The 13,649-nt window shown below is 34.7% G+C and overlaps 1 protein-coding gene across 1 annotated transcript; it reads right to left on the minus strand.

The window, feature by feature from the left end:
• Positions 1-8,375: 8,375 nt before the first annotated feature.
• On the minus strand, positions 8,376-10,195 carry LOC123896760 (alkane hydroxylase MAH1-like). Its single transcript, XM_045947128.1, has one exon. The coding sequence runs from the start codon at positions 10,117-10,119 to the stop codon at positions 8,602-8,604; it is 1,518 nt and encodes a 505-aa protein (XP_045803084.1). The 5' UTR covers positions 10,120-10,195; the 3' UTR covers positions 8,376-8,601.
• Between the last annotated feature and the right edge of the window lie 3,454 nt (positions 10,196-13,649).

The following is a 13,649-nucleotide window of genomic DNA, read 5'->3' on the forward strand; positions in this document are numbered from 1 at the left end:
ACATTTATGATTATAATAAGTTTTTTTTTTTAATCTTTGTTTAAAATAACTTTTTATCTTCATGGACTTTTTTAATCTCTCCCATTTTCTCAATAAATAACAACCAATAAAAATTGTTTTTACATCTTTTCATGCAACTTATTTCAAGGAAAACCCATAAAAATATACTCCATCCGGCCATAAATATAAGCAAAAATATACTTTTTAGATTCATTGAATAACAGATGTATCTGGACTATAATACAGACTAGATATATTTATTATTCAATGAATCTAAAAAATGCATTTTTGCTTATATTTGTGATCGAAGAGAGTAATTCAATTTTCATGTTTTTTTTTTTAATAAGTGTGATTTTTATTTTTTTCCTAATAATTTAGAACAGATGAAGTATTTAATAACGACAGAATCCAAAGCCACGTGGACAACATGCTGCAAGAAGAAAATTAAGATACAATAATGAATTCTATAGTTTGAGTAGTTGGGTAAAGAGTCAGATGTTAAAGGAAGATCTTAGAAATGAGTATTGGGCCTAACTCAACCCTACAAAACCGGCTTGTAAGGTGAGGATTGCCTCTAGTATATAAACACTTAGTCAGGCCATCTCTCAACCGATGTGGGACTCTTAACACACCCCCTCACGCCCAGCACTATTGGGCTTGGTGCGTGGATATAAACGGTAGGTGGACCGATAGCGGAAACCTGATAACAGGTGGCCCAACGGATCGTGGAGAGGCTCTGATACCATGATAGAAAGGAGAGGCTCATGGAGTCTGAAAAATCACCTATCAATTCTTCCAGTCCAAACACTTCTCCTACTAAAAACTCATCGGTTACAGCTAATGCCTCTCCAATTCATCCTGCTCTAACAGTCCCTAATATTACCAACTTCATCAAGATCAAATTAAGTATTGAAAAAGATCAATACATTACATGGTCAGAACTCTTCAAAATTCATGCAAGAGTTTTTCAAGTACTGGATCATATCATTCCTTCATCCTCCACTGATACAACTCCCTCTCTCAAAGTAACTGATCCCAACCTTTGGTCCCGTCTCGATGCTGTCGTATTACAGTGGATTTATGGCACAATCTCAGATGATCTTCTCAACACCATCATTGAACGTGATTCAACGGCAGAACTCGCATGGAACAAATTATTTGACATCTTCTATGACAACAAAAATTCTAGGGCTCTCTACCTAGAACAAGAGTTTTCACGGGTTCACATGGAGCAGTTTCCTGATGCTTCTTCATATTGCCAACATCTTAAGTCCCTCTCGGATCAACTCGCTAATGTTGGCGCCGATGTCTCAAATGACAGGTTGGTTCTCCAACTTATTTCTGGTTTAACTGATGCTTATGCCGCGGTAGGATCTCAAATCCGTCATGGAAATTCTCTTCCCCTTTTTCATAAGGCTCGTTCAATGATTATTTTGGAGGAAACCGCAATAGCGCAAAGGGCGAAAAACTCCGCCGCAAATACTACTTTTATTGCCTCCCACGATGATGCACCTTCAGCTGGAAATAACAATAACCGCAATAGCCGCAGCAACAACAACCATAACAACAACACTCGCGGCGGCAGAAACGAGGGTCGCGATGGACGCGGCAGAGGCAGAGGCAGAGGCAGCGGTCGAGGTGGAGGCCGAACACAACATCGTCAAGCGCAGTGGCCATCATACCCATATCAGCAGCAGTGGCCATCATACCCGTATCCTCATCCACATCAACAATGGGTTGGTCCGTGGCAGCCATGTGCCACTCCACCGTGTCCATATCCAACGGCAGGTAATTTTCATAAACAGCCTGGAATTCTTGGTCAAAAACCTCAACAGGCTCATGTAGCAGCTACACCAACAAATCCTGCAAGTCAGAATGCATCATACTCATATGCTCCGACTGACATTCAAGCCGCTATGCACACATTATCAATTTCTCCTCCTGACGATCAATGGTACATGGACACTGGAGCCACCTCTCATATGACGGCAAACGGAGGTAATCTCACGTCTTATTCAAATACGAGCACTAATATTATTGTCGGTAGTGGTCATAATATTCCCGTTATTGGTACCGGACATGCATCATTACCTAACCCTCATAATCAATTAACCTTAAAGAATGTTTTGCATGCACCCAAACTAATAAAAAATCTTGTCTCTGTAAGAAAATTTACGATTGATAATGATGTTTCTGTTGAATTTGATCCATTTGGTTTTTCTGTGAAGGATTTTCAGACAGGAATGATGTTAATGAGATGTAACAGTTTGGGTGACCTTTATCCAATTACTACAAGACAACAAACTACAGCTTCACCACCATCCACCTATGCCGCGTTATCCAATGAATTATGGCATAATCGTTTAGGACATCCGGGAGCTCCTGTTTTAAGCTCTCTTCACCGAAACAATTTTCTTATATGTAATAAGTTTCGGAACAATTTTTTTTGTCATTCTTGCACTCTTGGAAAACAAATAAAGCTACCTTTTTATGATTCATTATCTAATACCTTTCTCCCGTTTGATATTGTGCATAGTGATCTTTGGACTTCACCTGTTCTAAGTTCAGGTGGACATCGTTATTATACGTTGTTTCTTGATGATTTTACAAATTTTTTGTGGACTTTTCCTCTTCATAATAAATCTCAAATGCATTCTATTTTTCTCAAATTTCAGGCTCATGTTCAAACACAATTTGAAAGAAAAATAAAATGTTTTCAATGTGACAATGGAAAGGAATATGACAATTCTCTTTTTCATAAATTTTGTGAACTAAATGGAATGTATTTTAGATTTTCTTGTCCTCACACATCCCCTCAAAATGGAAAAGCCGAAAGAAAAATTCGAACCATTAACAATATTATTCGAACACTTCTAGCCCACGCCTCTATACCGCCATCATTTTGGCATCATGCTCTGCAAATGGCCACCTACCTCCATAATATCCTACCCAACAAAAAGCTTGCTCTTCAAACACCTACAAAAATACTCTACCAAAAAGATCCTTCCTACTCTCATCTTAGAGTCTTTGGGTGTCTTTGTTACCCTCTCATTCCATCTACTTCTAGAAATAAATTACAAGCTCGATCAACACCTTGTGTATTCTTGGGATATCCATCCAATCATAGGGGATATAAATGTTATGAGTTATCGAGTCGTAAAATTTTTATTTCTAGACATGTAACTTTTGATGAAAATACTTTTCCTTTTTCTAATTTAAATGCTCCTTCAAGGTTTAGCTATAATTTTTTGGATGACGACACGGCACCTTTCCTCCCATCATATATCCAACCTACCCCTACACAAATTGCACTACCTCCTACCAATAAAACTACATTACAAACTCCTCTCAACAGTACCCAACAAACAACTCATGTACTACCTCATAACAATGAAACTGAATTCCAAACTCCTCCCAAAAATCAACCTACACACACCTCTACACCACCAAACACGTCCCCTCCCTTAAACCAATCCAATACCTCACATATTTCCCCATTAACCCAATCCCCCTCAACCATAACCCCACATCTTTCCCCTCAAATGACAACCCGAGCACAACATGGAATTTTCAAACCTCGTCAAATATTTGATCTTCATACATCAGCCCATACCTCCATATCTCCATTACCTACAAATCCTATTGATGCATTAAAAGATCATAACTGGAAAATGGCCATGAAAGATGAATATGATGCTCTTATTGAAAATAAGACGTGGGACTTAGTTCCTCGGCCGTCTAATGCTAATGTTATTCGAAGTTTGTGGATTTTCAGGCATAAGAAGAAATCTGATGGATCATTTGAGCGGTATAAAGCTCGTCTTGTTGGTAACGGTGCAAACCAACAAACTGGTGTGGATTGTGGTGCAACCTTTAGTCCTGTTGTCAAGCCGGCTACAATTCGAACTGTATTGAGCATTGCCATATCTAAATCTTGGTGTCTTCATCAACTAGATGTCAAAAATGCATTTTTGCATGGAAATCTTGATGAAACTGTGTACATGCATCAACCTCCTGGTTTTCGACATCCTGAACACCCTGATTATGTGTGCCTGCTAAAGAAATCTCTGTATGGTCTTAAACAAGCACCTCGCGCTTGGTACCAAAGGTTCACCGACTATGTTGCCAAGATGGGTTTCTGTCACAGTATTTCTGATCATTCTTTATTTATTTATCATCATGGCAACGATCTCGCTTATATTCTTCTTTATGTGGATGATATCATTCTCACAGCTTCTTCTAATGCTCTGCGCGATTCCATCATGTCTAAACTTGGCTCTGAATTTGCAATGAAAGATTTGGGCCCACTCAGTTATTTTTTGGGAATTTCAGTCACAAGACATTCAAGAGGACTTTTTCTCTCTCAAAAGAAATATGCAGAGGAGATTGTTGAGCGAGCAGGTATGTCTTCATGCAAGCCATCCTCTACACCAGTGGACACCAAAGCGAAACTCAGTGGGTCTTCCGGCAACCCTTATCACAATCCCACTGAATATCGCAGCCTAGCAGGAGCATTACAATACTTAACATTCACAAGACCAGATATTTCATATGCCGTTCAACAAGTATGTTTATTCATGCATGATCCTAAAACACAACATATGTCTGCATTGAAGCGGATTATTCGCTATATTCAGGGAACTATTAATCTCGGCCTACACCTTTATCCCTCTTCCGTTAATAAACTCATCTCTTACACTGATGCAGACTGGGGAGGATGCCCAGACACAAGAAGGTCTACTTCTGGCTATTGTGTGTATCTTGGTGATAATTTGATCTCTTGGTCTGCGAAAAGACAACATACATTATCCCGGTCTAGTGCGGAGGCTGAATACCGTGGAGTTGCTAATGTGGTGTCCGAGTCTTGTTGGATTAGAAACTTGCTTCTTGAACTACATTGTCCTGTTACGAAAGCTACATTCGTATATTGTGACAATGTAAGTGCAGTGTACCTATCAGACAATCCAGTTCAACATCAACGCACTAAACACATTGAGATGGATATACACTTCGTACGTGAAAAAGTTGCTCGCGGTGAAGTACGAGTTCTACATGTTCCGTCGCGTTATCAAATTGCCGACATCTTCACAAAGGGACTTCCGTTGCAACTTTTTTATGATTTTCGCGATAGTCTCAACATACGCCTACCTCCAGTTTCGACTACGGGGGTGTATTAGAATTATATGATACATATCTCTATATTTAAAATGTATATTATTAGACTTTATTATGAAAGATTACTCATCATTATATGAGAATCATTAGGAGAAATATTAGGAGACAGTTGTTGTATATATATGAATGATGAAAGCAAATCAAGGCACGGCAAATATTTCTATCAGAAGATAATGAGAAATGCATTTGACAATGATCACGTGACATGTATTAATGAGAGTTTAGAAATTGTCACTGTTCAATTGAATGATTATTTATAGTGTATCAGCATCTCTTCCTGTATATCAACAATGCCATTGTTTGCATGTATCACAAGTAATGAGAAGATTCTGTATGGACATAATTCAACCGCGTTGGTTTGTACATTTGAGAAAATATGAGAGAAAAATTGAGACAATTCATTCTTCTACTAATTTTTGGATTAAATAAATGCTTGGTCCCTAAAAATATAACTGAGTTTTTTGTTTTAAACGGCCAATATATTGTCAATCAGTAAAAAAGAACTATATAATAAAGCTGTCATATATAGACAAAACACCGAAAAAATATAACTGAGTTTTAATTTTAGTTTCTATAAATTAGTAAAACATTGTGATATAACAAGCAATAACTAGTTTATGTTCAGTTAATGTCAACATTATAATTTTTTTTGTTCAAGATCTGTGGGGCACACAAGTTACGTTATCTACTTTTAACTAATTTTTTTCCATACGTATGAGTAGGGTTAGGAATTGGTCAGGTCGGCCTACAGGGACCTATGATCTAGACTATATTGACTCAGGTCAGATCAGCCTATTTTTGTAAATAAAGTAGATTAAATTTTTTTTATAAGCCTATTTACCTGAAAAGGTCAGACTCTAGGCCACTAAAAAAAAAGCCTTTTAGGCCTATTATATGTCAGCCTATTTAAGTAAAAATGAATAATATTTTTACATTTATTATTATTATATATTAAAATTTGTACTTTGATTAAGTTGTAAATCTATTAAATTTTTCAGTAGTTTAAGTTTATTAATTTACATTAATTTTTCACATATATAAATGTATTATTATAAACTAAAATTGAAATATGATGTTATATATAGTCAAATTCTCTAAAATATCATCTTAAATATCAAAAGAAAGTTTAATTTCAATGGTTTATTAGTTCATCGGTATATTTAAAACTAAATATAATTATTTATTTCAATATGTTCATGTGAAATAGGCTTTTAAACAAGTTAATATGACATGTCAAGCTTTCAAAATGTTAAAAAACAAACATATGATAGGTCACAGATCAAACTTAGGGCTTCAATTTTTTGTAAAGTTGAGTTAGGTCTAACATAAAATTTTAAGATGGTATTAGAGTCTTCTCCAAAATCCGTTAAATCATCTACTACGAGATTTCCACTATCGTGCCATGATTTATATTTACGTACTTCTAATTATATATTTTGGCTAATCTCTCTAAAAAACACATCCTTTGACTTCTCTCTAGGAAAAAAAGAAGATTCGTCGCCTTCCTCCCCATTCAACCAAAACCGTTCCACCACGATGTAGCCACACGGTCAGGTGGTGCGGTCGGAGCAACAGCATCGCGTCACCACCATCCCTCGCCGGCGTCAGATTTCTTTTTCTCCGTTAGGTTCTGGTTGTTTTGGGTACACAGATCTATTTTGGTGGGTTTCGTTACCTGGATCTTTGTGTTCTTCGTTCCTACCGACATCGGTTTCCTTTGGCTCGTTTGTTCGCCAACGGTGATTTCGTTCTGTTTTAGTATTCTTCGTGCTCGTTGCCGGTTGTTCATTTGTTGGTACTGTTTGCCTTCATATTGTTTTGTGTTCGTAATGTACTGTTTGTTTTCGTTTGTGTTCTGGTTCAGAGATCGGGTGGTATACAGTGTTGTTAACCCGAAAGGGTTTGGTCCTATTAACCCTAAAGGGTTGTTTCATTACTAACGTATTGGACTCATCCCACGATATAGATTCAAACACGTCTTGTATAACTGGTTGTGTTGGTGTTCCTGCGCTATTCGATTCTATGATGTTCCAAGTCTATTAAGATATACAGATCTCAAGGCGCCAAGACTGCCTCTACTATGGTACCAGATTCTTATCAGTCTATGTCCCGGTGACTGTTCTCGGATTGCTTTGCTCGAAGAGCTTTTATGCTTGCTGCTTGGTCAGGAGGTTTTTGGCACATGGATCTGGTTCCATATTGGCGGTTGATCCATTCTTTATAATTTGAACCTTTTTATCTTGGTGATGCTCTCACTCTTCATCTTTTATCTCGGTTGATCCTATTCTTTTCAAAGTTCAAAGAAGTATGGAAATCTAGTATTAATTATCAGTTTGTCAAAATTATATGTGGAAATAAATTATAATAAAAAATATATCATATGACCACACCAATATTAATCTAAGACAGATAGACACATGCAAATATTGGTTCAAGAAAACACTCAACATGCATTACTCTTCGATCTCAACTTCACATAGCTTACAAGTGCATGTTTGTATTATGAGAGTTTGACGAAATGATGGTGAATTATCATAATTTTGGTAAAAACTATGCAAAACTTCAATAAGATTACAATATCACTGCGACATTACGAAATTCAACCCTCAATCAAATATATAAAAAATAAAAAAATATACACTTATGCTTATATCAATTACATCTTTTATTGACTTTGACCTTAAGGCCATGTTCCATTCGAAAAACAACAGAATTCCTTGGAGTTACATAATGACCTTCTACAACCTGAATGTGAAACTTTGATAATATAGAAGCTGCAACCATTTTTATTTGAACAAAGCTAATATCTTTTCCAAGACAACTTCTTGGACCAGCATTGAATGTTATGAATTTGTAAGATGGTACATGTAAAATTCTTAAATTTCAAGCAATCTTCTCCCCATATTTGTTCCATCCTTCCCATTGCATACAATGAATATATTAACTTTGTATTTGGACCAACATTGTGTCCACTAGGTAGAACATCAGATTTGAGTGCACACTTGTGCTGAAATGGTACAGGAGGATAAAGCCTCAAAGCTTCACATATAGCTCCATGAAGGTATACTAGTTTATCAACCTCTTCCACACTTAAGTTAATGATAAAATTCTCATCTTGTCTTGAACAATTATCTTACAGTCACTTTTAAAGTCAACATACCTCCATTAATAACATAATATGATTCAGAAAATAGTTAACACATAAACAAAAACTTAATAATTGATAAAATATAACATATCACAAGTTCAGAAACCCAACCATTAAGGAAATATGCATCCATTTCCTAACAACAAAAACAAGTAGAAAAATAGTATAATCCAACCATAACGTTATTCAACTAGGACATATAAATAAATACATTCAAGGAAACACTCAACAAGCATCACACTAATTAATCTTAAATTCACAGAACTTTCATTCTTATATCAAATACATCTTTTATTGACTTTGACCTTAAATCCATGTTTCATACGAAGAACTATAGAAACCCTTGGAGTTACATAATGACCTTCCACTGCTTGTATGTGAAACTTCCATAATATAGAAGCTGCAACCATTCTCATTTGAACAAAGGTAATATCTTTCCCAATACAACTTCTTGGACCTGCATTGAATGCAATGAACTTATAAGATGGCACTTGTATAATTTGCCCTTTATCTGATATCCATCTCTCCGGCTTAAATTCCAAGCAGTCTTTTCCCCATATTTGTTCCATCCTTCCCATCGCATACAATGAATATATTAACTTTGTATTTGGACCAACATTGTGTCCACTAGGTAGAACATCAGATTTGAGTGCACACTTGTGCTGAAATGGTACAGGAGGATAAAGCCTCAAAGCTTCACATATAGCTCCATGAAGGTATACTAGTTTATCAACCTCTTCCACACTTAAGTTAATGATAAAATTCTCATCTTGTCTTGAACAATTATCTTTAATCTCTTGAATAATTTTAGCTTCCACGATAGGATGAGTTGAAACAAGCCAAAAGAACCAACTGAGACCTGAACTAATTGTTCCGTTTCCTGCACTCAAGAGATTGAATGTAGTGTCTCTAATATACTTCTCAACAATTTCCCCCTTTTCGGCGCATTTCTTTATTATCTCTTTTAGCAAGGAAGAATGACTTTCATCCACATCTTTGTTTCTTCTTATACAATGGTGCAAGAATTGGTAAATATTTTTTTGAGCTACCATGTTTTTCTTCTCTTGACAAATTTGTAACCACTTTTGTAGCTTCCAAATACATTTTGGAATATAGTGTCTGGAAAGTATAGTATCCTCAATCACAGAAATGGCTTTTATACAAGCCATATCGGAGAACTCGTCGAACTTGTAAGGAAGGGAATCAGGATCAAATCCAAATAAAAAAGTACAAGTAATATCAAAGGTGAATCTCTCAAGAATATCTTGTAAATCAAATACTTGCACACCTTTGGATGCATGCTCAAGAAATGGTATGAGACAATTCTCTAGCTTCTTTTGAATGTTTTGTTGAATGGATATCTCAAAGCTTTTCCTTTTGAATAGTGAATGAAGCATTTTCCTTTCTTGTTTCCATTCATTGGAATCCAAATTGAAAATACCAACACCAAGAACATCAAAAATCTCATGGAAATCAGACCCTTTCCCATAGTTGCTGAAATTCTTGCTTGTGATGTGGTGCACGTTCATGGGATCACTTGTGACTATAAAATTGGCAATGTTTGTGAACCAAGGTCCTTTAAAATGAAAAGTTCCTCCATAATGTTTCAATCCCAAGGTTGTAAAATCATGAATATTGGATTGATTATGCAAAACTGATGGTAGCACACCAATTATTGGCCAATTTAGTACAAATACATTTTTGTTTCGTCTCCATATATAGTAGGAAATGATGAAGAGAGTGGCTACAATTAATGTAATATACTTAAAAGTCATGGTATATAGAGTAAAGTGCATATGAATCAATTTTTGCCTTGAATGATATCATAAGAAAAAGAGGATGCATAAATACTCTCTCCATCGTACAACAATGAGTGTGAGATATTAATTTTAATGAAATACTGTTTTATAATGAAATATTAATTTTAACTTTTTATTTTATTTTAACTATATGTATTTTTTTAGAGTTTTAACACTACTGCATGCTAGAGTCAAGTGCATGTGAATCCAATTTTGTCTAGAATGATATCATAAGAAAAAGAGTGCGTTTGCGGTTCATGAACTGTGTTGAACTGAATCATATTTATGGTTCAGTTCAGGTCATAAAATCACTTTGTATAAAAATTAGTTAATTTTTCTAAATCAGTTCAGTTTATAACCAGTTTGAAACCAATCATAATTACAAACTGATCGTCATTTTTATATTTTTTTATATGTCCATAATTTATTTTTTTAATTATATATTTTCAATTTTTTAAATTTTTTTCTAAATTATTTATTAGTTTAAAATTAATTAGTTTAATAAGTAATAAAATAATTAAAAGAAAAGGTGGTGGCTGCCGCCATCTGCGATCGGCGGTGCCACGGCGAATCTCCGGTGGGTCACGGCGGCGACCAGCCATTTTCCGGTGGCTGGCGGTGGTTTGGCGGCGAGGTGGTGACTCTTTTACGGAGCTCCGGCGGTAATAATTTTAAGGAGAAAACTTATATGCATTTTCATACATGCATTTCTTACTTTTCCTCTCACAAAAAGATAGTTTTTTTTATTAAAAAATAATTTTATTTTATTTTTCAAAATGAAAAAACACAAATAACCACCTCTTTGTGAGTGGAAAAGTAAGAAATGCATGTATGGAAATACATGTAAGTTTTGTCCCAATTTTAATATTTTTTAATTAATTAATTAATTAAATTTTGGATAAATTATTATTATTAATTATATATTTATCTATTTTATTAAAAATGGTCAAAGATGGGGGTAGAACCCATATCCTTTGCTTTGAAAGGATTAAAATTTGCCTTTTACGATTGTTGCATATTTGTGTATATATATGTTAAAGAAAACTAAAATTCTTAGCATAAAGAAAACTATTCATGTGAACAATAATATGATTCCTGGGTGAAACTGTAGCATAATAGTACTTAGAGGGATGAGAAGAAACCAATAGTATAGAACAGTGCAGGAACAAAGACTGACGGCAGGAAAACAAAAGAACAGTAGCAAGCAAGTATATATGAAGACTGACGCAAAAAAAAAAAACTGTAGCATAATAGTAGAGTTTCTACTGTACTTGGAAAGATGAGCAGAAAACAGTAGTATTGAACACAAGATCTGATCCTCGAACAATAGCAAGTTTTGGTGGAAAAAAATAACAACTGCCGACAACAAAAAAAGTCTTTGAAAGGTTAAGAAAGTCTTAAGGATTTAACTGAGTTTGTTGGATGACTAAAAGTCTTATAAAATTGACTCTTCGAAAAAATCCATTTATAAACTTTTTTAATACTAAGAGGTAGACATTTTATAAGTCATAAGAAATCTCAATTGAATACAAGTGGATTTCATTGTCAAGAAAAAAAATCATAATTGTCTTAATTGAATACCACAAAATTAATTTATTTAGATTTTATAAGAGTCTTGATTGAATACCACAAGATTATTTTATAAATAAAACAATCTCTTAAAATCCTTTGAAATCTCAATCTAATACACACCCCTGTTTTAAAACAATTATGAATTAGGAATGTGAACCTTAACGCATAGTCGGAATTGGATTTTCTAATGTAACTGGTCACACAGCTACATTTCTCAACCGTACGATCTAAATAAACCATTGAGATAATTAGATGTAATTGATTTAGACCTTTCGATCTCAAATCAACAGCAAAATTATTACCACAGGAAACTGCATGAATAGTGGAATGATTATGATATACTAATGTGTTACGGACTGGGCCTTGGGCACATTAGCGGAGGAAAATCCATGGATCAACGAGCATAAGCCCAAATTGCGAACAGCCCACGAGTCTAATCTCTCATGAACCAACGGTCACAACGCTCGACGCGTTGTAACGGCCGTTCACCGGAATGATGAGCATTAACTGCTCATTAAGGCTTTCCAGCCATTTTCCGGCAGACACTGATGGTCATTAATGGCATCAAGGGCCTTGGCCCAGCACTGGGGGCTATATATACAAGACTCCTTGCCATTCTCAAAGTACGTATCATTTAGCATATGAAAACCTTCACTCCACCTTACTGACTTGAGCGTCGGAGTGCCTGCAGGTACACAACCCTATTTAGTTTCAACATGGGCTTACACGAGCAAACGCCGACGCGATCGTCCTCTCTTATTAGGTAAGATCTTAATGGTGAATGAAACATCACAAGAACCGCATCAATAAAGTAACATGATAGTTTGAAGAAAAAATGACAAACCACTTCATCATCCTTTGTTTCGACTTAATCTAGAATTTACTAAGTAGAAGATAACACAAAAAAAGAAATGCAATTATCAATAGGAAAAAAAAATACATATATAGAAATTGTTGTTATTGTGGAAAATCAAACAAAATTGTAAGGGTAAAATTCAGGAAATCATTCTTTATAATCATACATATGACTTGCTTACTTCCTAATTATAAAATTTTGCATTTGCTCATTGAAAACCTATAAAACACTACAAACACGAAAACCTATATGTAATACTGTATAATCTAGTTGTCATTAAAAAAAATAAAAAATAATCTATAAATTAGGTGTTTAACATTCTCAAATTACTAAACTAAGCTACTAGAGTATTGAATAATAAGGTCTAATGATGAAAATTTAAGGGTAATTATTTAAAGTTAAGAAAAATAATAATTATTTTATCATATATTGTGCGGATAAATTTCTTATTATTCAAGAAGAAAAGTTGAACAAGCCAATTACACTCTTTTGCGAGTCCAACATCTAATTCAAGTAAGATTGCTATGTTATAAAAATATGATATTATGATAATGATTTTACCTAACCGATAGGAACAAAACATGCATGGACCAAATATGGTGTTAAATAGAGCCTTTGCCATATCATTTATTTCAAGAATTAATATTTCTTTCATTCATCAACTTTTGCGTCACAGAGTTACTTTTCGGACACTGATGGGCGGATCACTTTTAATTCGACATCGGAAATTAGTGTCTAGTGGCATCTGTATGAGTTGGGTTGATGTATTCTTCGGTGATCTTGAAGCTGAGGAGTGTCTTTTTAAGAATGTGATTAGAAGTCGACATTTTTTAGGTGGTGTCTGTTTTGGTATTTTCATTGGTGTTCCGTTTATATACAACATTTTTTTTTGTAGCCCCTCTTTAATCGTTCTATGTTCATCTTGTGGAGAAATTAGATTTTTATTAATAATAAAATTTGCCGTTCAAAATTGTCTTAATTGAATACTACAAGATTTATTTAAACTTTATAAAATCTTGATTGAATGCTACAAAATTATTTTATCATAAAAGTCTCTTAAAATAATTTAAAATCTCAATCCAATAACCCCCACTCATAG

The sequence above is a fragment of the Trifolium pratense genome, linkage group LG1 (assembly GCF_020283565.1).
Source record: "Trifolium pratense cultivar HEN17-A07 linkage group LG1, ARS_RC_1.1, whole genome shotgun sequence".
Lineage (NCBI taxonomy): Eukaryota > Viridiplantae > Streptophyta > Magnoliopsida > Fabales > Fabaceae > Trifolium > Trifolium pratense.

What these genes read in the sequence shown, in the direction of transcription:
- LOC123896760 (XM_045947128.1), bottom strand. Translation starts at nt 10,119, where the DNA reads ATGCACTTTACTCTATATACCATGACTTTTAAGTATATTACATTAATT.